Below are 26811 nucleotides of genomic sequence, written 5' to 3' on the forward strand. Positions count from 1 at the left end.
ATCCCAGCATGTTGTGTTCTCCTTTGCATAATAAAGGGTAGTGTTGCACAAGATAAAGTTAGAGATACAGATTCATAGTTCACAGATGTATGTGATATGAATAGAATTATTAACCACATGATTCTATTAATTCGTACATTGATTGGATATATGTCAGATATAAATTAGCACTTAAAAAACAGTTTTAAATAGAAGGAATTCAATTCCACTTTTTTCTTCTATTTATATGAAGAAGTTTTCCATATAAATTTACCAGTTCTAATTATAGATATCTGGAGGAAGTTTAAGTATCTGAAATAGGGCTGAGATATTCCAGGAAATAGATGTGGAGAAATGAAAAAAGCGTGTTGGTTTCATTCCAGATTTTGAACAGTGCTGGAAGCCATAAAATAATACTCATAAAATTGCTTAAAAGATATTTTTTTCACATTTTATAGGGTCCTCCTGGCCCATCTGGTGAGGCTGGCCCACCAGGTCCTCCTGGTAAAAGAGTAAGTTTAAAAATTTTTTTATTTGAAATATCTACTAATTATCCATTCTGTGTATAAATTTATATAATATATATAAGCTGCAGGCAACATTATAATGGTACTGAAATATATAAGTCCTAGAGAATAATTTCCTGAATTTGCCAAAATAATTATTAATGTTAAACACACTTTAATTGACAGGTTTAATCTGTCACAGTGAAAAATAGTTTCACACCTCTATGCTTAGATCTCCTGCTCTGTAAAAATGTCGCAGACTTTTTAAAAGACTCTGCTGATACCCTAAACTTCAGCTCATGGTGTCGTCTGAAGTCCAGGGCTTCTTTAAAGAATTATAGAAACCTTATTACAGTATCAATAGTATGAGCTCAGAAATCAGCATGTTAGATTGTTTTACACTGTCAAACTACTCTGATTTGGAAACAATGGCTGTATTTTAAAAAATAACTATAGTGAAATATAAAAATCTTGTTCAAAATATTGGCTACTAGGGAACCTAGGAGATTTGCTTTATTGCCTTTTCCCTATTACTATACTGTTTTTATAATAAAACAATCCTGTAGACCTGCCTCTTGCAGGTCTTCTATCAATATCGAGTGTTCTCCTGCACCTTCTTTGATCTAGTTTTTAACCTCTCCATGAACAAAATATGTGGTAAACATTAAAATGTGTTTCATAGTCTCATTTTCTCTTCAGTAATTCAAAAGCACAGAGCAATTGGGGCCACACTTGTTTTCTAATGATAGCTTTATATTAGGAGATATTCATACTATACATCTTCCTATACACAGAGTATGAACAGGTTTTAATTCTGTCTCTCAGGATCAGAGGAGCCTGGCAGGCTACAGTCTGTGGGATAAGAAAAAGTCAGACACAACTGAAATGACTTATCATGCACTCAGGATATAAATTTGAGTCAATATTTACAACCAAACACTTCTCTGCCAGGAATGAACTTAGTTTGTAGTGAATATTGTCTTTGAATACAATTTTATCCCACTGACCAAGTGCCTGTTTTAACTTTTCTCCTCCTCTTCCTCCTTTTCTTTCTCATAATTATTATTATTTTATTTGTTTGCTTGTTTTCTTTTTGTTAGCAGGCCAAAAGCATAGTCTTGATAGAAAAAGAAATATATCTCAAAACAACCATTGGGCTATTATTCTTACATACATTCTCAATCACTCAGTTGTGTTCAACACTTTGTGACCATATAGACTGTAGCCTGCCAGGGTCCTCTGTCCATGGGATTATCCAGGCAAGAATATTGGAGTGGGTTGCCATGACCTTCTTCAGGGAATCTTCCTGACCCAGAGATTAAACCCCATCTCTTAAATCTCCTGCATTAGCAGGAAGGTTCTTTATCACTAGTACTACCTGGGAAGCCCAGAAATACAACTTAGAATAAGTTAATTTCCTTGAGTCTCAATTTTCTCATTTATAAAGTGGGCAAAATAATAGCCAATGCTGGAGTGAAATTAAATTAATAAATGTATATTTAAATCATCACATCTAGTATCTGAATTTATCAAGAGTTCAAAGAGTGAATGCTTTTCCTAAGGAGTTAAATATAAGTTTTGAATTATGGCATCATTTATAAATGAAACAAGCATATTAATTAAAATGTACAGATAAGATAGACATTTTCTTCTAATTTCTGAGTTCTGTAAATTGACATGAAAGTTCATTAGCAATGAATTTATAACTTCATCATTAATTACATTTTTTAAATATAGAATACTGTGACTCTGTTGAGGTGGATACATATTTGTATTATTTATTTGATGTAAATACATATAAAATCATGTAACATAAACTGTAAAGGAATTTCCTATGACAACTACTGCCAGAAAACAGAGCATTAAATTCATGATGACTGCATATAATTTCAATAACTTGAATTTGCTAAGCAACAGGGATTTAGACCTAGTTTGAGAAATGTGCAAAGGAAGTACTTTAGAACTTTGCTGTATGTCTGTGAAATCACCTTGTTTATGTACTGAAGGAACACAAACTCCTGAGGCAGAAGGGATAAGTGAAGTGAAAGTCGCTCAGTCATGTCCAACTCTTTGCGACCCCATAGATTATACAGTCCATGGAAATCTCCAGGCCAGAATACTGGAGTGGGTAGAATTCTGCCTTTGCTAGCTTTTGCATTCAGCCAGCAGGCAGTTATTGTCTTTGATGCAAGAATCAATTTAAAATTCAGATCAGTTCAGTCGCTCAGTCGTGTCCGACTCTTTGTGACCCCATGAGCTGCAGCACGCCAGACCTCCCTGTCCATCACCAACTCCCGGAGTCTACCCAAACCCATGTCCATTGAGTTGGTGATGCCATCCATCCATCTCATCCTCTGTCATCCCCTTCTCCTCCTGCCCTTAATCTTTCCCAGCATCAGGGTCTTTTCAAATGAGTCAGCTCCTCCTGATGGTGGCCAAAGTACTGGAGTTTCAGCTTCAACATCAGTCCCTCCAATGAACACCCGAGACTGATCTTTAGGATGAACTGGTTGGATCTCCTTGCGTCCAAGCAACTCTCAAAGAGTCTTCTCCAACACCACAGTTCAAAAGCATTTAAAATTACCCTTGTGGAAACAGCAAAAGCATTCCTATAGAATAATTATAATATCTGATCTATACACTTACTACTTAATTGAATATGGAATTTCCTTACCATTTATTTCCCTTTAGTTCATCTGGAAAGTATAATTTTAAGTCAGCTTTGTATGTAATTTGTGGAAATTAATATTTCTCTTATCCTTTGTTTCCCTACATTGGACATAACACAAAAGTAGATCAGTAACAATTTTGCTATAACATCTCATAGCAGAAATAGCAATGAATAGAAATGTGTTGAAAAGTATTTTATTTCCCTTGAGGGAATCTTGCAAATAAATGATAATAAACTTTCCTGATAGAATATTGATCAGAATGTTGTGAGGAGCAGTGATATTAAGAAACATCATTCTAACAGTTATTGAACAGGTAGGAAAATTAAGTTGCCATTTGTGGTACATGTACCTTCTGTCATGCATTTTAATACTTGAGAATAAACATATATTTCCTTAAGGCACTAGACGACTACAGTTTATATCAATAGGCCATTGGATTTTAATGCTCCAGTTATCATTATAGCTGTTTGAAACCAAGAGCTAGTTCAAAACCCTTATATTGAAAAAAAAATCTACAGATGACTAAACTGATTTAAATATTATAATTTGAAAACGCATATACTAAATGGAATTTTAAGGAGTTTATCTCATTTTTGCCAAAGGAAAATTGACAAAAAATTAAAGCAATAACTGATATTATTAATTGATAGAAATATAGAGGAAATTTTAACCAATTTTATATGCTCATATATAACATATATGAGCCTATGCCCTTATGCATGGATGTGGATGGTTAGAAGATAAAATGCTATAAGGAAAATCCCTTCCATATCTACCTACCCTAAGATAAAGATCAGATATTAGGTTCTTAGGAAAGCCTTCCTATTGCCAAACTAGATCAGCGTACCTTTCTTGTACACCTATTTCATCTCCCTGTGTTTTACAATGTACTGCATTTGTTAATTTTGTCTTCTCTCTTTAAACTTTGTGAATTTCTTAGAGTTTCACCCTTTTTCTTACATTTTCCAGGCACAGTACATTTCTGGCATCTAAGAAAGTTTTAATTATTTGCAGCATGTATGGAAGATTGTGCAAATTGTAGAGTAATGTTGTAAAATGTGAATAGTGGAAAAGACTATATCATATTTTTTGGGTTTTTTTTGGTCAATAGATTTCCCAATATATTTATTTATTTTTCCATTTATTTTTTATTAGTTGGAGGCTAATTACTTTACAATATTGTAGTGGTTTTGCCATACATTGACATGAATCAGCCATGGATTTACATGTGTTCCCCATCCCGATCCCCCCTCCTGCCTCCCTCCCTATCCCATCCCTCTGGATCTTCCCAGTGCACCAGCCCTGAGCACCCATCTCATGCATCCAACCTGGGCTGGTGATCTGTTTCACCCTTGATAGTATACTTGTTTCAATGCTGTTCTCTCAGAACATCCCACCCTCGCCTTCTCCCACAGAGTCCCAAAGTCTGTTCTGTACCTCTGTGTCTCTTTTGCTGTTTTGCATATAGGGTTATCGTTACCATCTTTTAAAATTCCATATATATGCGTTAGTATACTGTATTGGTCTTTATCTTTCTGGCTTACTTCACTCTGTATAGTGGGCTCCAGTTTCATCCATCTCATTAGAACTGATTCAAATGAATTCTTTTTAATGGCTGAGTAATATTCCATTGTGTGTATGTACCATAGCTTCCTTATCCATTCGTCTGCTGTTGGGCATCTCGGTTGCTTCCATGTCCTGGCTATTATAAACATATACATCATATATTTTGAAAGTGAAGTGAAAGTGTTAGTTGCTCAGTCGTGTCCGATTCTGCAATCCCATGGACTGTAGCCAATCAGGCTCCTCTGTCCATGGGATTCTCCAGGCAAGGATACTGGAGTGGGTAGCCTTTCCCTTCTCCAGGGGATCTTCCCAACCCAGGGATTGAACCCTGGTTTCCCACATTGCAGGTGGATTCTTTACCAATTGAGCCACCAGGGAAGCCCAAGAATACTGGAGTGGGTAGCCTATCCCTTCTCCAGTGGATCTTCCTGACCCAGGAATCGAACCGGGGTTTCTTCCATTGCAGGCGGATTCTTTACCAGCTGAGCTACCCGAGAAGCCCATTGTATATCTTATATAATGTATATTTCTCACAGCAAGAAAAATGTTGCATAGCAGTGATACTGATTTACAAGAACCTATTTTGTTGTATCGTGTTTTATGAGACATTTTCCAATCAAAACATTCATTGCTTCATGATAGTACAGCAACTAAGTCACTGCATTAAGTCCTTGCCTCTCTGTTTATGCAGATATCTGAGAAAGAAGTGACTAAAACAAGAATTTGTTCATAGGCATTTTTAGTTTTCTTTTTTTAAGAAAACTGCCTATTCTCTTAGAAAAACTACAGTATCCATTTTCACTCTAGTCTTTCTTAAAAATAAACCTGTTTCATCTAGAAAAAAATATAAAGAATAAGTGAAAAATGGGGAAAATGAGATAAAGAACAGACCAGAGTCATTTAATGTGGATTTCCACCAGGATAGACATTAGGCATTCATTCAAAGAGGAAAGAAATCCTTTTGGGATGAAAAAACTTTCTATTAAATCACAATTTTGTGGCTATGCTCTAGTTTACTTGTATTTAAATTTTCTAGGCTTTTTAAACTCAAATTTTCCTTTTTCCCTTGTAGTAAATGCAACATTTTTGTTACATTTTAGATTGCTGGTGACTTGCTTTTTCTAAAGCTGGATATTTATATATTTTCTGTATTATAAAGTTCATGGGTATAAATTCAATCTTGAAGTTAGTATGTTTATGTCACTATTGTAAGGTAAAATCTTCACAGAATAAAGAAAAGCCCATTATTCATTGAATCTCATTTCTATTCCCCAAATTATAGTCATTATGGCTATTTTACCCACTGTCCTTCCCTGATGGCTCAGATGGTAAAGAATCTGCCTGCAGTGTGGGAGACCCAGATTCCATCCCTGGGTGGGGAACATCCCCTAGAGAAGGAAATGGCAACCCACTCCAAGTTTTCTTGCCTGGAGAATTGCATGGACAAAGGCTACAGTCCTTGGGGTCACAAAGTCGGACAGGACTGAGAGACTAACACTTTCACACTTGAAAAAGTTAATATTTTAGCCATCATACCAATATTTTTAATTGATGTATAATTGACTTACAATATTATATTAGTTTCACTGTACAACATAATGATTGGATATTTTATACATTGTAAAATAATCATCACAATAAGTTTAGCTACCATCTGTGCACAAAAATATGACTCAGCTCTTTAACACTAAGAAATATTTGAAGCTTATGCTTCTATGGAGAAGTACTCTTTCATAAATAGTATGAAATTCAAAAGATACACTTAAGTTTCAATGCCTATATTATTGTTAACAAATTACTGCTTGAATTGTAAATAAGAGACTGCTTACAGAACTTATACATTTCTTATTTTGGGGTCAAGGAACAAGGAATGTCTAATAATAGATGAAGCTACAGTGATAATATTGAGAAAATAATTCCTGATGATATATTCATTGCCTCTCTCAGAGAGAAATTAGTTCACAGAACTCTGAATTTCGTGAAGTGCTTGGTACTCATTTTAAATGTGGATTTTAAAGACCAAATGAAAGGCTAGCATTTATTCACCAGTAGAATATTAATAAAGCATCTGGAAGAAATTCATCCTCCCTCACCTTGCATCCACCAATTAATATTGTCTCTTCTACTCTTCCCAAACTCCAATCTCAATCTTAGTGGATGATTTTGAACACAATTCATAGCAAAAATTAAGTAAACAAATGAAAAGCAGGAAAGTCTGGGGATAAATGAAATACTACAATTTCCTAGAGATCATTAATTTTCTTTTTAAACTTCCTGTACTTATGTCTGAACTTGTGTAAAAATTTTCAGCACAATTAAGATTCAGGTTGAATCGTAATGTTTGTTAAGTAATAATAAATATCAATGAATTAGTGGAAGTGAAATAAATATTTTATAATCCAGTCATAAATTTGTTATGTCTTAGAATGAATTTGCTAGGAATATATACATTGTTTATCCCACCACAGTAAGAGGGCAGAAGCGCTCTTACTGACTGGACTGTCAAACCAAATGCCCTGCTTGTGTTGATTTGAAAGATTTCTAAGAGGTGCCATAAGTGAAAATATCAATGGCCTAAATATAATGAATAGGAACAAAATTTATATACAGTGGGAATTATAGCATATTTCTAGCTTCAAAAATTTTTGTTTTCTTTGATACCTTGACTATTATATTGAAGTTATGTAATATAAATGATTCCTTTTTACCTATTTGTTATGAAGTTTAGAAATGTCAAGTTTTATATTTCACTGATGATGAAGAAAATGTAAGAAGGAAATCTGAATGTCAAGTTTCAAGATCTGACCATATAGTACAGGATCATAGTATAGAATTTCTTTTTAGCTGACTTCAATTTTCTAGTTACAACAAGTAATTTAAAAGATGGAGTTAATATCCTGTAGGTGTTATAAACCTGAAAAGTATGAAATAAAAAATCTGTTGAAATGATATTTGTAAATGTATTTTGAAAGTCAGTTTTATTTGCCGTGATTCTTAAGTTGCCAACAGGGTGAAAAATATTGGTAAAATACTTTAATTGAATTTATATAGAATAACAATAGCCAATCATTTTAGTAATAATAAAAGCAATAACTAATGTTTGTAGTGTTTTTATCACTCACGTACTGTTATACACCCTTTAAGTTTATCAATTCATTGAATTCTCATGATGATGCTGGGAGATAGCTGCTATTATAATACACATTATGCAGAGAAGTAAACTGAATCACTCACAGTACCTAGCCAAAGATCACAAAGCTAGTGGATGGCAGAGCCAGGATTTGAATCTAGGAAGTCTGAGTCCAGGTTTTAGGTTCTTAAACACTAGATTCCATACCTGTATTTGATACTGCTCAACTGGGAAGTTCACAAAATACTTCATGTGTTGCATCATTTAAATTTTACAATAATTCTATAACAAGAGAATTCTTATTAATAATATTTTAGACTTCATCGACTCTATGGACATGAGTTTGAGTAAGCTCTGGGAGCTGGTGATGGACAGGGAAGCCTGGTGTGCTGCAGTCCATGGGGTTGCAGAGAGTCAGACACTACTGAGCGACTGAACTGAACTGAACACTTTAGGATGAAAGAAATGAAGTTCAAAAATACTAATAATTGGTTAAAAGTCACATAGCTAGTAAAAAAGAACTGAAGAGAAATAGGTAGACCAATACCTCACAAAGATTGAAAACTATATGTGTGTGTGTGTGTGTGTGTGTGTGTGTGTGTGTGTGTGTGGAGGAGCATTATGAAAATCTTTAAATATATATAATAATTAGCATTTCTCCATAGCAATCCATGCAGCTATACAAAAGTTATGCAAATAGCAGTATGTCATTAAGTTTTTGGATGACATGTGGAGTGTGAAGATTTTTTTCTGTTTTCTCTAATACTAGATTTGTAAAAGTCATGCTATTTTTATGCCACTAAATTATGTGAATTATATAATGTCAGAGAATAAAAAGTCAGTATCTGTTGACCAATAAGATTTTAAATGTTGTACTATTCCAGTTTGAAAATAATCTTATGAAAATGTGTAACATATGGATATTCTGAGATTAAGAAAGGAGCCAGTCTAAAACACATATAATGATGAAAATCAAATCTGAAACCCTCAATTAATTTCTAATTATACAACATAATAAAGGATAACTGAGTGTTTAACACAGTAAGAGTGACTAAGCACTAGCATTTCTTTAAAATTTTTATCTTTATTGTCTCCTTACATTATTGTGATGTGATTATCTGTAATCTACTCAGTCTGCGCTTCATTTGTGCTTAATATTCTAACTAAAATTTGTACATCAAAGGGGTTTTGAGTTTTCTCAGTTTCTTAAACTAAATTGCTATAGAAAATCACAATGTATTAGAATCTCACCAATTAAATTGGGGTATTTATAAATAAGATCTCAGTTGTACTGTTTTTATATGCTATATGTATTTTAAGTGCAATTCTGTGCTTGTAGGGTCCTCCTGGAGCTGCAGGGGCAGAGGGAAGACAAGGTGAAAAAGGAGCTAAGGTAAAACATACACTCTAGGTATCCTGTTTGCAAACCTCATGTATGTATTGGACAACAACTATTTCAGTACTTCTCATAAAATAATAAAATGTCTATCTTCATTATTAATGCATCCACATATTTTATTTTCTAACAGGGAGAAGCAGGAGCTGAGGGTCCTCCAGGAAAAACTGGCCCAGTTGGTCCTCAAGGACCGGCTGGAAAGCCTGGTCCAGAGGGTCTTCGGGGCATCCCTGGCCCTGTGGTGAGCATCTGTGCTGAAAGTTGTCATTTTGAAAATAATGTCTTATTTCTAAGAAAAATTATGGATGAAAATATTTATGTCAACATTATTATATAAATTATTGTATATGGTAAATAGTATGTAAATAATTAAAGCCAAAGCCAGTGAGAATATTTAAGTATGTCATTTATTTAATAAGTACATGATGAAATTCTAAATTATAAAGGTAGAATAGAAAGCTAAGCCCTAAGATCTCAAAGATGTAAGACTTTTATACACGCAGTCATCCATCTGTGTGTGTGTGTATGTGCATGTAGACATACAAACAGCAAGTAAAAACACTCAAAAATTGCTTACAATATTTGTAGATGTTCTCCATGTGATGGAATTCATAGGTGATGTTTGCTTTCTTTTTTGCATTACCAAAATTAAAGAAAAATAATATGTCTGCTTTTGTTAATTTAAAAAATCTGTCATTTTTTTTTTTCCACAGGGAGAACAGGGTCTCCCTGGAGCCGCAGGCCAAGATGGGCCACCTGGTCCTTTGGTGAGTACCACATTTTTCTGTTGTTACAATTCCAGAAACGAAATTGTTTATAAGCTAGAATCCCTAAAATTTTGTCTGGTAAATTGGTTTATATATTGTAGAGTATTTAAGGAAGTGTATTACTCAGACCAAAGTAAAAAGAGGAAAATAATTCTAACTGATAAGTTACTTGGAAAATATGCCCTTGATCAAAAGATCTTTCCTATCTTATGTCCATTGGATGAAAAAAAAGAAATTCCATTCTGAATAAAATGCCACTAATGGCCCAGCCAGTTCTTTTCCAAATGTGGACAGTTCCCCTAAATGCATCAATTACACTTAGTTTCCTGGCACTTCATTTAAAAGAATAGCATTGGCACGGGCATACAGTGGTTCTTTCACCAAATAAATTGTTCTGTTCATGAGTCATATGGGCTGAAAGATAAAGCATTAACCCTCGTGAGTGAAGAGAGGTACAATTATTACAACACAGAAGCTTGGTTACTATCATAAACTGTATATGCAAACAACACACTTGAGAAATTCAATAAAGCATTTAGCTGACTAGCATATAGTTCATAGAGGCTAACCTTGCTATAAAATTTAGGCAGAAAGTGAGACTCCAAGACCTGCTTTTAAAATTATTGCCTACTAGGTGACAGATTCTATCTCATGGTAGAGACATTTGAACTTCATTGTCCAAAAATAGTAATATGTAAAGGGATTAATTAAAACAGGAAGCAAGACCTTTAGCGCTCTTCAAGTATAATGTGCTCAGTTGCTCAGTTATGTCCAACTCTTTGCAACCTCACGGACTGCAGCCTACCAGACTCCTCTGTCCGTGGGATTCCCGGGCAGGAATACTGGGGTAGGCTGCCATTTCCTTCTCCAGGGTATCTTCCCGACCCAGGGATCAAATCCACATCTCCTGCATTGGCAGGTGGATTCTTTACCCCTGAGCCACCTGGGAAACCCCTCAAGTATAATGTATATCAGTTTAATTAGTCAGGTTTGTCTATAGAAATTTTACAAAACTGCCTCTTCTCATGAATATATCAACTACCTCAGATATATGTACGTGCTGAGAAAGGCCTTGAAACTAGTGTTCACAATCTTAACCATTCAGGAGAACGTGGCCGTTTCTTTTTGTAAAAATATCACAAAAATTTCCTCTAACATTCCAGGTATTAGTGTTATGGAGATTATTTTTTTTTAACTTGCTTTGAAAAGTTAAAGATCACTTAGTTTAATAAATAGATAAAAGTTATCAAATTTTGAGAAGATTGTCAAATCTGCACATGACCCCACTGGCTTTGGAACAGGGACTTGACAAAATAGGATCATCAGCTCCATGTCTGCATCACTATTTAGAGAATACTCTTCTTAGATATGCTAAATTCCTAAGTGCACAGAGTCATAGCCTCGGAAAAAAATACTCCACCTTAATACCACCCTAAAATTTGCCAAAGATTTTTTTGGTCATTTCAGATTTTCCAGTAAGTATTCTGACCTTTTTCCAGATGTAATAAAAAGCATCAAGCTGGAGATTTCCTTCAGCTAATATTAAAAATAAAACCATCAGACATACCACCTGATTCTAGCCTGCAAAACTTTATAATTCTGAATGTTAGCTAAATAACTCACACCCTTTTCCACGGTAAAATGGAAAACAACAGAACTGAGGAACATGTGTGTCATTTCTTTTTCTGGCTGCTTTTTTGTTTGTTTGTTTTATCAGAGAGTATTTAGAATGCGAATCTGTTGTAGATTTTTCATACCATCAAACAGTTTGTGCTAATTTTGATGAAAATGCTACTTGGTCTTCAAGAGATGAGGATGAGTGGAGAAATCATCTTCAGGATGCATTTTATAACAATTTAATGAACTTTTCAGTTCAACTAAGAAAGGCAATTTTGGATTTGAGCGAAAAGTAGCATATCATGATTGCAGGTTAAGGTCATCAACTTTCAACCTGAATGAGTTTTAAGAAAGTTATTCAATTTTTTTAAGCTTTAGGTTTCTCATCTGTAAAATGAGAATTTAAGTAGACATCTATCTTATAGGATGTTATGAAGTTAAAATGAATTAAATGGGGATATTAATATATTTTTATCCACGGGCTTCTCATGTTGATTAAATGAGCTATTCCTAAAAAACAAAACAGAACTGAAGCAACTTAGACCATTTGCTATGTAAGTAACAATTTAACAACTTTATATTAATATTTGGATTGGGAATTCTTTGGGCTACAGTGAAACAAACATTTCGTTTCTACTTCACTGTATGTGGGTTTCCCGGGTGGCTCAGAAGATGAAGAATGTGCCTGCAATGCAGGACACCTGGGTTCCATCCCTGTGTTGGGAACATCCCCTGAAGAAGGGAATGGCAACCCACTCCAGTGTTCTTGCCTGGAGAATTCCATGGACAGAGAAGCCTGGTGGGGTATAATCCATGGGGTTGCAAAGAGTCAGACTCAACAATAACTAACACCTCACTATATATAGTTCTTTCATAAGCCTGGTTTTTCTTTAATTATCACAATTCTCTAACACAATTATTATTATAATATATTTATAAATAAAGCTCTGAGATAAGAAAGAACAAACATTTTAAAATTCATAAAATGATAGCTGGTATCTCACCATTCTATATGATCAGCTCTACTAGAGTTTATATATGGTACAATGTTTACTTATTACTTCAAAATTTAGATATTTCTCATGGCAAAAATTAATCTTCTACATATGCATGAATTTTATATACAGTTAAATATTCAGAACCATCATATGAAACTGAAAGTAGATAAACAGTATATGTGAAAGCTAAAAAGAAAGCTAAAAACAATGATGAGATTGTATAAAGAATTTTATTTAAGGGTTTTTGAAGTTGAACTTTTTTGTTGTGTTATTTTTGTTTTGTTTTGTTTTTCAGAAAGTATAAAAAATCAAATGGGAATAAAACTGAGTGCTTTAGAGAACAGTAATTGTTGCTATATTCCCTCTGCTGCATAGTCAAAATAAACATGATTTAATAATTTTATATTAATTTTTATTTTATTTTTAAGGCATAATTAGCATCTATTTTAGTTTTAAACATTTATTTTGTTTCATAATCTTTCATTTTAAGAACTATTTATTCCAGTGTAGCTGAAAAATTGTTTAGTATTTGTACAAGTTTACCTTATCATACATTAATTCTTTTTACATGCTGATAAGTAAAATAATCTGATAGCATTATTTTTTAAGCCATAATTGCTGAATAATGGTAGGATGGGTTACTGAATTATATTTAAAATTTTTAAATGCTACATTTAACTTATCTGTAAACAGGTTTGAGATGTGTAGCATTCCATAATGATTAAGCAGGCTTAAATCACAAAACATTTGCTTTTCACCAAATTAAATGTTATTTTACAATACTACTTTCTAAATAAAGAGTAGGATCTGAATTTTCTTTAAATTTTAATGCACTAGAATTTTGAGATGCATATTAAAGCAAATATTGTGTACAGAATGATACAGCAGGGGAAAATACTTGATTGTGTATTCTAGACACCTAAGAATGTATCATCCCTGTTTGCCTTTTCACTTTATTACTTATGAATTATGTATTTCATGGGGTTTTTCAATTTACAATATTCTAAAGAGGAAATAGAAAATATGTGTACCTGAAATAACATTTTTATATGCAGAGTTGATATTTTTGATATGTTGCAGGTTCAGAGGATTTTTATAACTGCTATCACATCATAACTTGCCAATGTCTATTTCCAACTGATGAAAACAAGAAACTGACTTTGCTTGGCAAATGCCTCCTTAGATATAGTTTGCAATTTTATGATATTATTAGCTTAAAAGAATTAACATTCATTTCTATAGCTCTTTCATGAAAAATATTTATAGAAATGATTTGAAAGCATTACAAACACAAATAACTTCTAGTATGTTTCCCATTACCCTGAGCATTTAGAATCTGTAGTGTTTCTTTCTTTTGCCATTATAGCTTTTACTATTAGAATGTCATGAGAAAGCTGATTGATAACCATCTAGAGCATATCAGAAACAAATAACAATAATTCATATTTCCATATACTTCACTATATGTAGTGCTTTCATAGGCCTGTTTTTTCTTTCTCTATCACAATTCTCTAACACAGTTATTATTAGAATACATTTATAAATAAAGCTCTGAGATAAGAAGGAACAGACTCAGGAGTACCCAACTAATGAGTGGTAGACCTGAGATGCTGAATGAAGCAGTGATTGGAATATCAGTGTTCATCAAGTGACATCCCTATTAGTTCTCCCACTTATAGCAAAATTTCTGTGAAGTTTATCGCCTACCAGAGAGAGCTTGAATGTAAAATAAGAAGAAAGAAAGAAAAAAATCTGGCCTCTTTAAATAGCTTTTGTATTTCAAACTAAAGAATGTATTTACTTTTTACTGACATATGTCAATTTAACCAATATTTTTAAATGGGTTCAGGCTACTGGTTCAGGTATATGGTTCTTTTATGAAATTACATATTTCTTAGAACTATTTTTTATGCATTTTTATGTCACCTTGTGCTTACATATAGAATGTTTGGCATCTATCCTGATGGTCACATGACATCAAGGAATTATTTCATTACTCACTTATATTATTCCTTTAAAATTGTGCTACTAGGCAACATTAATTTCCTAACCAATAATTTACCAGGCCTTTCTGATGAGAACAGAAAAGAGTTGGTGCAAATATACTTTCTTAATCTTAAAATTATTGAACTAGTAGGACTAAATAAGTAATGCTTTTATTTTAACATAAATGACATTCTTTATGCTATTCTGATTTTCATATTGATTTGACAGATTTGGACCTAATGCCACAGAATCATTTTTCTCAAACTTTAATGAATAATAAACCTGTGAAACAGATTGCTGGTCTCTAACTCCAGAATTTCAGATTCAGTTAGTCTAGACAAGCTTCTGAATTTTCTTCTCTAATATGTTCACAAAGGTTTTCCCCGATGGCTCAGTGGTAAAGAATCTGTCTGCAATGCAGGAGATGCAGGTTCGATCCCTGGGTTGGGACAATCCCCTGGAAAAGGGCATGGCAACCCACTTTGGTATTCCTACCTGGAGAATCCCATCAACAGAGAAGCCTTAGGCCACAGTTTCTGGCATCAGAGTCTAATACGGCTGAGCATGCAAGCACTCAAAATAATAAGTGATGATAATGCTACTGGTCTGAGGATCACACTTTGAGATCACTCACTCTGATATAGTATTAGCAAATGAGATGAAAGTCCAGTGTTAGAATCTAGCCTTAGAATATTCCTGAAAGTGAATTTGATTATTATTTTAACAAAGTAGCATGATTATTTATTAGTTACACAAAACAGAATCTGAACTGAATTGATAACAAATCTACATCTGAGGATTAATAACTTTTTCTTTATAAGAAGATTATTAGGCACATTTACACTTAAAATTGCATGTAATTTCTATAAAAATAAGTTTATCTATTGTCAATAGAATGATATAGGGAAATTGTTCACTTTTATATCAATACTCACAGAATTTCAAATTCATTCATGTAGTGCAGTGTGTTAGTCGCTCAGTCATGTCCAACTGTTTGCAACCCCATGGACTCTAGTCAGAGGGTCCACTGGAATTCTTCAGGCCAGAATAGCTTGTCATTCATTCTCCAGGTGATCTTACCAACCCAGGGATCGAACATGCATCTCCTGTGTCTCCTGCATTGGGAAGCAGGTTCTTGACCACTGTACCACCAAAACAAATTTAAATATTTCTGATAACAGTCCAAAACACTGTTGTTACCCAGGACTAATTTATACTAATATTTTTCTTACCTTTCTCTGATATTCAAGATTTCAGTTTGAGGAGAAGACCTTGAGAAACTAAAGAAAGGAAAGCATTTATCTATGCAATTTAACAGTAGCCCCTTGAGACAGGGATTATAATCCTTTGTTTACAGATGAGAGAACTGAAGTTCTCTTTGGTTAGCTAAACTGCTGATAAGAGAATCTGGTTTCTATTCCAAGTCTATCGGATTCTCAACCCATAGTTTTTATATTACATCATGTTATTTAGATTAGATCCATGGCCCTTAATACATTAAATTCATAAAGATGATGGACTAATACTTACTGTGCTCTTTCACACTGGAAACTCAAGTTGTCTAGAGAGGGAAAAAATACTTATGGTAGCCTTGCAAAAGATACTACAGTGAAGACTAATCACATAGCTTGATCAAAGTTAAAACGATTTGATTTTTAAGTGCTATGGTAAAATCTTTACTGAAATTATAATTCAAATAGTTCAATTCAGTCTATATAATTCAAAGTCATAGAGAAAAATTTATATTTTGCCTTTGTTTCTTGAAGCGGTATTTGTTGTAAGCAGTAGTGACTCAAGTATAGTATTATCCTGGCCTTTCTTTCATCCATCACCTACTTGTAAACTATCTGCCTGCATAGTTCAACTTGCTGTAATTTCAGAACAAGAACCTTAATTTGTGTTGAAGTACACTAGTTTTTATATCTAAAAATTTGTTTAAAAGACGTCATTATGAATATTTTTGTGAGTAGGGGCCAGGACTAAGAATTGGTTGCTAAAATCATCCCGTAATTTTCATTACAATATAATTTGCCCATACTCTATGTATGTTTGTTATTTCTCATTATTTAGGGACCTCCTGGCTTACCCGGTCTCAAAGGTGACCCTGGCTCCAAGGGTGAAAAGGTGAGAATAAAATAATATATTATTACACTGTTGATATCCTAATTGCAGAGACTACAATTATGCACATTAAAATCACTCAAAATTTCAAGGAATTCCTTTGTCATTCTAACCAAGGAAAATGCTGTCAGTCCTTAGCTTCCAAGAGGAATTCAGAAAAGAGAAAATAATGATGTAAGAATGTACCAGAACTCAGTGTTATATTAGTCAATGTTCCTTTGTAGAAACCATATGGAGAAAGCATATGGTTGTACTAAAATAACTATTCAGAAAATAAACAGAATAACAAAGTGCCAATTTTTTCATGTTTTCAAACATGAAAATAAAAATTTTAAACTAGACTGTCCTTCAGATGGTAATTTTAAAGATATATGTGCTCTATTGCATCAAATAATTAAAGAAAATAAAAACATTTTTAGAGTGACATTAATATTTTTTAATTATGTTTGTAAATATTTCTTAGGTACTGAAAAATCTCTGAAGAATAGAAATCATTTTATTTTTTTTAATTTAATTTTTTTAAGCACCAAAAGCATTGTCTTGGATTATAGCCAATTAGCAATCTTGTTTTAGTTTCTGGTGAACAGAAAAGACTTAGCCATACGTATACATTATCTAATGCTTATAAAGCAATGATTTATCTGTTGCTTATTTCACCAATATTAAATATGGTCATTATTGGACTTTTAGTTAAAGGAATTCCCTTTAAGTACACACAGCACTGAAGTGATACTTTCAGAAAGCATTTTGTTCAGTAATACATATTCTTAACCCTTAATGAAGGTCTCACATAATACAATCAGTAAATGATCCTATTAGGTGAGGAGGAAAAGTTTCTTAATCCTATATTTTATTCAGAAAGGGTTAAAATTTCTAATGTACTTTTATTCTTATATTTCATGAATTTAATTTGAAGTTATTTTATGACTATAACTTAATGCATGGTTGCAATTTATACATCATTAAAATTTCTTTGCCTTTCAAAGGGACATCCTGGTTTAATTGGCCTAATTGGTCCTCCAGGAGAGCAAGGTGAAAAGGGTGACAGAGGACTCCCTGGAACTCAAGGATCTCCAGGAGCAAAGGGAGATGGAGTGAGTAAAGATATAATTTATTTTCCTACTCCTTTCCAATCATACAATCAATACACCCCCACACCTGCACACATTCCTTTAACATGACCAAGGAAGTGATTTAAGTTAATGATGTTTTCAAAACAAAATTTATTCAACTTTAGAGTAAATAAACAAAAATTATGAAAATTGGAAACCATAAAAATTATACTTCAGTAGTCAATTACACAAATGTTCATTGAATCCTCAACACATACAAATAATTATTCTCAAGGCCGTAGGAGCATAAAGATATATATAGGGAGAAATATTGCAGCAAAATGGAAAAAAAAATACAGATTATCTTGCAAAAGTTATTTCTTAGATTTAAAATGGAAAATTTTAAACCATTCTTCTGTATGTCTGCACTGTCTAAATTTTGCAGTGTTTGTTGTTATGTAACGTATAAAAATGGAGTCACTGAGAAAAACTAATTTGTATGAAATTTCTCTGTAGGGAATTCCAGGTCCTGCCGGTCCCATAGGTCCACCTGGTCCTCCGGGCTTACCAGTAAGTACAAGACAGAAGAATTTTACAAGGTTAACTTATAAATAAATCAAAGAGACATAGATCCTCTAGATTTTTTGTCTACTTTCACTTTTGCATTTTTTAGGGTCCTCAAGGTCCAAAGGGCACTAAAGGCTCTACGGTAAGTACCTTTCCGTTTGGCATTTAAATTTTTCAGTGATGCCTACTTAGATGCTTTGGTCTCCATTTACCTTGTTGCTTATTCTTTCTAATAGGGCCCTGCTGGCCAGAAGGGTGACAGTGGTCTTCCAGGACCTCCTGGGCCTCCGGTAAGTGCATGGTAACGAGAGGAATATTTTGGCAATTAGCCTCTTGAGACTGCCAGTGATTTCTCTGAATTTATAAGAATGAAAAAACACATTCTGTCAAAGTACTGATTTTCTAGGAAATAGCAACTACCTTAATTAAGTACTTGGGTCTGCATGCCAACATGTGTCTTTTAATTGGGCTTCCCTAGTAGCTCAGATAATAAAGTGGCCGCTTGTAAATTGGCTTCACTCTTTGAATATAAAGATACTGTAACTATATATTATAATATCTTGCTTTATTTTTTAAGAAAATCATATATTTTTATATCACATTTTCATGAAAGCAACTGCTTCTATGCCACAAAGATATATTAATACCTAACTAGGAATAAAAAGTAAAGTTCAGATACTTGGCATTTTTTTCCTACTGCATATAATGATAATAATAGCTACCACTTATTAAATTTGACATTTACCAGGATTCACACAACTATTGTGTTAGATCCATGTGACAAAATTTGCGACTTTCTTCTTGAACTTATTTCTAAGCTATATGAGTACTAATTTGCTGTGATGACAGTAACAAAGAATCAAAAACTAGATGGTTCAAAGGATAGAAATGTTTTGTCCCTCAAATTTAGAAGGCAGAAGTCCTAGACCAGAGTGTCAGAAACATTGTTTCTGAGGTGATGTGTGGGGGAAAGATCTGTTGGAGACTTCTCTCCTTGGTTTGTAGAAGGCTGTCTTCTTGTGTCTCTTCACATGGTCTTCGGACTATGCATGTCTCTGTGCCAGATTTTCCCATTTTAGAATGATATCAGTCATATTGGAATAAGAACCACTCTAATGCCCTCATGTTCACTTTAATAATTATACCTATAGCCACTTCATTTCTAAATAAGGTCTTCCTCTGAGTTACTGTGGCTTTGGAATTCTACACATGGATTTTTATGGGATAGAATTCAATCCATAAAAGTACAGATTAACTATTTGGTGTAATTCTACTCTTATAGATATGTAAATTCAAGTCTGATTGCACTTCTTTGTTTATATATACAGCTATAAATGTTTGGAACCAGCTAATATGTATTTTTAAATGTGATATAAATCATTGTCAAGTACCATAGATATCTCATTATATAACACAAGAACCTAAAAATGTTTTAATCTTCAGAGACTCAAGTCTAGTTGCAGGGATAGGACATGAAAATGAGGACTAGTTAGTAAATAAAAAATTAACATATATATAATATATCTCCACACAAATCTGTGCTATGTTACTTCTATAGAAAAAGGTCCAGAAATCATCTGATTTTTGTGTTTACCTCAATATCTCCACTAGATTCTTTTTAAAGAATTCACAAAGTTTATATATAAAGATATATATGTATAATAATAAGGGCTTCCTCTATGGCTCAGTGGTAAAGAATCCGCCTGCAATGCGAGAGACCTGGGTTCGATCCCTGGGTTGGGAAGATCTCCTGGAGAAGGGAAAGTCTACCCACTCCAGTATTCTTGCCTAGGGAATCCCATGGACTGTAGTTCTTGGGGTCGCAAAGAGGTGACTCAGAGGTTAAAGAATCTGCCTGCAACGCAGGAGACCTGGGTTCGATCCCTGGGTCGGGAAGATCCCCTGGAGAAGGAAATGGCAACCCACTCCAGTATTCTTGCCTGGAGAATCCCATGGATGGAGGAGCCTGGTGGGCTACAGTCCACGGGTCGCAAAGAGTGGGACACGACTGAGCAACTTCACTCACTCACTCATGTATAATAAATATATATAAGCAATTAGAGAAAGCTTTAAAAACAGAGAAAACATTGAAAGGCTAAACATACTGTAATTTCCTATAAGATAACATAATCAGTAATAATTAATATTTGCAGAATATTTTACCTTAGGAAGCAGTTACATGCACATCATCTCTTTTACAGGGTCCACCAGGTGAAGTCATACAGCCTTTACCAATCTTGTCACCCAAGAAAACAAGAAGACATGCTGAAAGCATGCAAGCAGACGCAGGTGATAATATTCTGGATTACAATGATGGAATGGAGGAAATATTTGGTTCCCTCAATTCCTTGAAACAAGACATCGAGCATATGAAGTTTCCAATGGGGACACAGACCAATCCAGCCCGAACTTGCAAAGATCTGCAACTCAGCCACCCTGACTTCCCAGATGGTATGTTAATAATACATGACCAAGTGAATGTCTTGAGCTTCTAAGTTACTGAGATGCGTTGTCAGCTCATTAATTCTAGTTAAATATTTAATATACACTCTAAATAAAATGAGAGTGAATGATTATTAATTCAAATCCTGTAGACAAAAAAAAAAAAAAGCCATTTACACTGTAATTCTAGATCTACTTTGGAAAATCTTTGTCTTGTTAAATAAGGTTCTGTTAAAGTATGACAAGATCATTTTTAGATGGTTATAGATACACAAGGGCTTCCCTAGTGACTACCCCTGCCAATGCAGGAGATGCAGGTTTGAAGCCTAGGTCAGGAAGACCCCCTGAAGAAGGAAATGGCATCTTATTCCAGTATTCTTGCCTGGGAAATCTCACAAACCGAGGAACCTAGCGGGCAACAGTCCATGGGGTCACAAAAGAGTCAGACATGACTTAGCGACTAAAAAATAACAACAAGATAACACAAATGTATTTTGGTATGTAATTACTATCATAGAATGGGTATGATGTGTGCATATATATGTGCATATTACTACATATTTATATCCTATGTCCTAACTTATATAACATTAAGGCTTAAGTAGCATAACTGAATCATGCGACCTATCAGTTTAGCAATGATTTGGTGAAAAGAGTATTTAAGAAATATATAGTTTGAGGCAAAAATTTATTTCATTGATCCATGAATAACAAGAACAACAGTGAATGATTTGTTTGTAATAATATCAAGATAATTTACTATACCTACCCACTCCAGTATTCTTGCCTTGGAGCTCCTCTGCGCCAAGAACAGAGGAGCCTAGCTACAGGCTATATAGTCCATGAGGTCACAAAAGAGTTAGATGACAACTGAGTGACTAAACAACAAAAACTCTTATATACCTGTTCTGAGAGGCTAACAGTCCCAGGTGTCTTAAGTGACTAACTCACATAATCCTAAACTAAACCAAAAGTGGGCAGATCTGTATCTGATTTTAAATCTCCCACTTTAAGTGGAAATACTTCGTCACTCTATTTACTTGTATGACATTATTTTTCACTATCGATCATATAATGAATGTTGTAACTGAGATCCTAATAACTCAGCATAGACAGAAAAGTTTCATGCAATTCAAGAACAGACATTCCTTATGACAAAGAGTATCTTAAAAGTCTCCTGTCTTAAGCACAATCTGTTAAAAAGAGACACATAATTATTAAGGATTCTTTACAAACTGCTATCAAAAATCTTTGCATTTATATTTATTTGAAATATATATTGTTTAGTTTCATATTAATTCAGTGATTTATAAAAAGAATGACCCACATTTCTGATCTAGCTAGGGTAATCATACATATGTGACTAAATATCAAATGTAAAACATAAGCATTTACTGACAACATAAAATAACATATGATTAACTAGAACTTGATGCTCAAGACAATGAAGTGGATGAAACTGAAGCCCATTATACAGAGTGAAGTAAGCCAGAAAGATAAAGACCATTACAGTATACTAACACATATATATGGAATTTAGAAAGATGGTAAGTTTTATAATAGCATTGTGTGACAGATACATATTTCCCCTGCTATCCAAAATTAGAGTTCCTATGAAATCTTTTGCAAGTTGAAATGGCAAAAAGTCATAAAAGCAGCTTAGTAATTTAAATATATGTCACTTGAAAGAATATCTAGTAACAATGTTAACTAAGAAGAGATAAAAATAATGCTTACCAGATAATTCAAAATTATTTATTCTTTAAAACCCTAAGAAATAACAAAGATTGAATGGTTATTCCAGTTGGTAAAATCTTAGATGATTTTTATTTTCTTGTGTAATTTTCTTCCAAGAAATTTAATTGGTTCCAGATGTGAAATTATTAATGGTGTAATCAGAAAAAGTATATTTTTTTTGTTAAATAATTTATTTTAAAAAGAAAACTGATATTAAATTTTCAGGAGTTCCAATACTAAACCAAGCAGTTTGAGCTTTTACATTGTTTAAAGTTCATAATCAGTGAATTGACATAATTTAAATCAATATTTGAAATGAAATGGCAGCATGAAGAATGGTAGGAGAGTAGTCATCACATATCTATCAAGTCTATCCCCCCAATTATTCTTAAATAACCCCATTGTCAATTACTTAAAGAATAACTTTTTGTTAGTTCCACTACTTAACATCATTACTCACCTAACACCAAATTAATGGTCATGGTCATTTACATGATAAAATTAGTTCTGTACCATTTAGATAATACAATTAATAGCAAACTGTATTTAAATATATAACATAGCCTTATTTGGAGCCCATTTAAAGAAGGAGTACTTTTACTTAATGAAGTTTTTGTTATATAGTAATGCAAAAGAATGATCCTTGAAGCTAAGTAGATACTCTCACCTCCATCATTAATAAATAAATCCATAAATAAATCAAGGAAAAATAAATGATCATTATAGTCAGGTTATTGCTATTTTAGTTGCTAAGTCATGTCCAACTCTTTTGCAACCCCATGGCCTGAAGACTGCCAACCTCCTCAGTCCACGGGATTTCACTTAAATAGTAAATAACACATATAGGATTTAGGGTCAAGTATATCTCCACCCAATATACTTGCAATTTATTATACGTAAATAAATAGGGTATTAATATTTGAGGAGGAGGCATTTAAGCTGAAACACAAAAGTAATAGGCATGCTAAGAATAAAAAAAAGGATGTTTCAGGAAGATGGGGACATTCGCAAAGCTCCAGGCAGACAAGACAATAGGTCATTCCTTATTCAAACATATACCCCAATGTGACCAAAAGCATAAAAGTGATACATGTAGAAAAATCAATGAATATTCATTTCTCCTTATTTGTCCAATAAAATTGGCCCTATAATGTATTCAGTTTTTTTATATAAATGTATTTGTGCTTGTGCTGTGCTTAATCACTCAGTCGTGTCTGACTCTTTGCAACTCCGTGGACTGTAGCCACCAGGCTCCGCTCTCCATGGGGATTCTCCAGGCAAGAATACTGGAGTGGGTTGCCATGCCCTTCTCCAGGGGATCTTCCCGACCCAGGGATCGACCCCAGGTCTCCTGCATTGCGGGTAGATTCTTTATCAGCTGAACCACCAGGAAAGCCCAAAATGTGTTTGCATATGACTTATTTTTTTATACTTTCAGGTGAATATTGGATTGATCCCAACCAAGGTTGCTCAGGAGATTCCTTCAAAGTTTACTGTAATTTCACATCTGGTGGTGAGACTTGCATTTATCCAGACAAAAAATCGGAGGGAGTAAGTAACCAATCTGTTTTGGTGGTGACTGTTAACAGTTTATGCCATGTTTTTGCGATATTGAACTAAACAGGAAAATTATACTGTCATATTTTCTTTTATTTGTTTTTCTTACAGGGGTAATTAGAGCATTTCATTTGCATAGACATGAATAAGGCACCAAAGTGAGATACGTAGTTAACAAATACTTTTTATTTTTTAGCCAGATGTACTCTTTATGCACCTGCTTGCCCTCTAAAATTCTATGACTTTCCATGGCACAACACAGCTGATTCTCAGATTTTAGTATATGCATAGTAGTATTCTTTCCAATTACCACGTGATAGAACTCGCAGCTGTATTTTATGCTCAAAATACACAAAATACACAAGAACAAATCTTTAACATAACAGTATTCTCTGTACTTTCAGATAGTCTCTTCAAACATATTCCTTGATTTTCACCAAGCAGTATCAATATATGTGAGTTCTGTCTTTAAAGCTATAGGCAAATTATTAATAAAAGATTTTGCACTAACATAATTACCTTCTCCAAACATTTTATAGATGGGACATTTTGATTTTATCTGTGCACTTTTAATAAATCACATTCTTGTTAGTAAGTGGAGTTGGCATGCAGAGGCACAGAACCTCCTTGAGACAAAACAAGCAACTTTTAAAAAATATTTTAACGTTATCGAAGTATAATTCATCTACAAGATTGTGTTTGTTTCAGGTGTAAGCAAAGTGAGTCAGTTATATATATATATGTACATATATATATATATACATACGTATGCACATATATTCATTCTTTTTTAGATTCTTTTCTCATATAGGTTATCACAGAATATTGGGTAGATTTCCCTGTGCTATACAGTAGGTCCTTGTTGGTTATCTGTTTTATGTATAGTAGTGTGTGTGTGTTCACCCCAAGCTCCTGATTTATCCCACCCCACTCCACATTTCCCCTTTGGTAACCACAGGTTTATAAGAAAATAAGTAGCTTTGTGACTAATCTCTTTAGGAGAGACATTTAGTTTGTAAGTGAAGGATGGATAGTAGGAGCAGGAGACAAAGCAACTTCTGTTTCCCAACTACACTTTGCATGTGGGGACGCATAATAAAGCTCCTCTAGTCCACAGAGAAATGTGGGAAAATGGAAATGCCTTCCCTTGCCGGATTACTCAAATTCCCTCTAGTGAGGCCTTAAATACCTTTATATTTGGCTGATCTTTGCAAAGCTAAATAATAACATTTATAAAAGTTTCTAATCATTTTCCCCGGCAGGGAATGATTAGGCTTGCTTCCTGCCAAGCTTAATCCTGGCTTCTCCATAGTATCCCGTCCTCAGTTACTAACTGGATGCTTCAGGATGCCTCCCTTGGTTATGAACTACTAAAGGTTTCTATCTGCCTTGATGGCAGATGCCAACTGGCAATGGGAGGGTTTCCTTTGCGAGGAGTTGCCTGAGTTCTGCCCACATCTCCTATAGCCAGCACTTGGTATGCCTTTACCAGGTTCTTTTCCACCTCCCTTATTTTGTAGCAATTAAAGAAAACAGGAAAGAAAAATGGCTCAAAATTCACTAAATGGGAATTCACAGATCTATCTGAAATTTTGCTCTTTATCCCATTTTGTATTATCCAGGTCGACCATTTTAAAAACTTGTTAGCATCATAGTATTACTGAAAATAAATGATAAATATATAAACAACATTGTTTATAATTTTAACTTGCTTTCTAACTTTCCTTTTCTTTGCAACAGGTAAGAATTTCATCATGGCCAAAGGAGAAACCAGGAAGCTGGTTTAGTGAATTTAAGAGAGGAAAACTGGTATGTTATTACATTAGCATGCAGTGGTGTATCTTAAACGTCATAACTCAAGTTCAAATTATATAATCTCTAGCCCCTTACTGTGAAAGTCTAAATCATACAAAGCAGGATTCCATGTACTTTCTAGTCTGCTTTATCTAAATCTCTTAGACCAATTTTGGGATTTTTAGAAAGTCTAAAATTTTTATCAAAATAAATGGAAATATATTAAATTTACTAAAATAATAAAATCAAATAAAGTATGCATTTCACTAAGTACTTGAGATAGCATAAAAATGGATTATATTAGAAATATGAGATATAGAGAGTATAATATCTATTTAGGATCTCTATTTCATTTCCTTTATACTTGAAATCTAATTTATTGTTTGTTTTCAATTGCAATAAGAATTTTTGGAATGTGAAATGTTTTTTCCAATAGTTACATCTGGAAAAAAGTGAGCTGACTGACCTTTTATATGGATTACAGCACATGTTTACTTAAATATTTCCATAGAATTACCAGTCAGTGGTTAGTCATTTTCTAGAGATATTTTAACATTGCATGCCAAAACTAAATTTGCATTTAAAAGCTGTTTAAGATATATTTGTTTTTGAAATGTTAATTCTAATGTATTCTAATGAAAGTTTCTCATTTATTCAGATAATTATTCAATACTTCAATGTTCCTTAAAATGTTATTTTCCATTTATGACTATTTATACAATTGTTATCCTCTAAAAATCTACACATATTAGTAACGTTCTCCACATCATAAATCTCTAGTTCGGTTTTCAAGTTACATATTAAATATCCATGTTACAGTTTTATCTTTGTATGAGACAAAAATACATGCACAGATAGAGCTCTCTGTGTGTAGTTTTATTTTTTGCTGTTTTGTTTTCCTTAGAGTGGATTTCCCAGTTTTTT

The 26811-nt window shown here is 33.6% G+C and overlaps 1 protein-coding gene across 6 annotated transcripts in view; it reads left to right on the forward strand.

Annotated features, from left to right (window-relative positions):
* COL11A1 (collagen type XI alpha 1 chain) overlaps positions 1 to 26811 on the forward strand; it is a 210379-nt gene that overhangs the window by 180044 nt on the left and 3524 nt on the right. For all 6 annotated transcript variants that reach the window (XM_043875927.1, XM_043875926.1, XM_043875928.1 and 3 more), the window contains 12 exons: positions 438 to 491; positions 9193 to 9246; positions 9383 to 9490; positions 9963 to 10016; positions 16688 to 16741; positions 17725 to 17832; positions 18307 to 18360; positions 18464 to 18499; positions 18594 to 18647; positions 20559 to 20808; positions 23975 to 24087; positions 25834 to 25902. In XM_043875927.1, the coding sequence (XP_043731862.1) occupies positions 438 to 491; positions 9193 to 9246; positions 9383 to 9490; positions 9963 to 10016; positions 16688 to 16741; positions 17725 to 17832; positions 18307 to 18360; positions 18464 to 18499; positions 18594 to 18647; positions 20559 to 20808; positions 23975 to 24087; positions 25834 to 25902 (1008 nt within the window). The remainder of the gene's footprint in view (positions 1 to 437; positions 492 to 9192; positions 9247 to 9382; positions 9491 to 9962; positions 10017 to 16687; positions 16742 to 17724; positions 17833 to 18306; positions 18361 to 18463; positions 18500 to 18593; positions 18648 to 20558; positions 20809 to 23974; positions 24088 to 25833; positions 25903 to 26811) is intronic.

Source organism: Cervus elaphus, chromosome 20 (genome assembly GCF_910594005.1).
Source record: "Cervus elaphus chromosome 20, mCerEla1.1, whole genome shotgun sequence".
NCBI classification, from domain to species: Eukaryota; Metazoa; Chordata; class Mammalia; order Artiodactyla; family Cervidae; genus Cervus; species Cervus elaphus.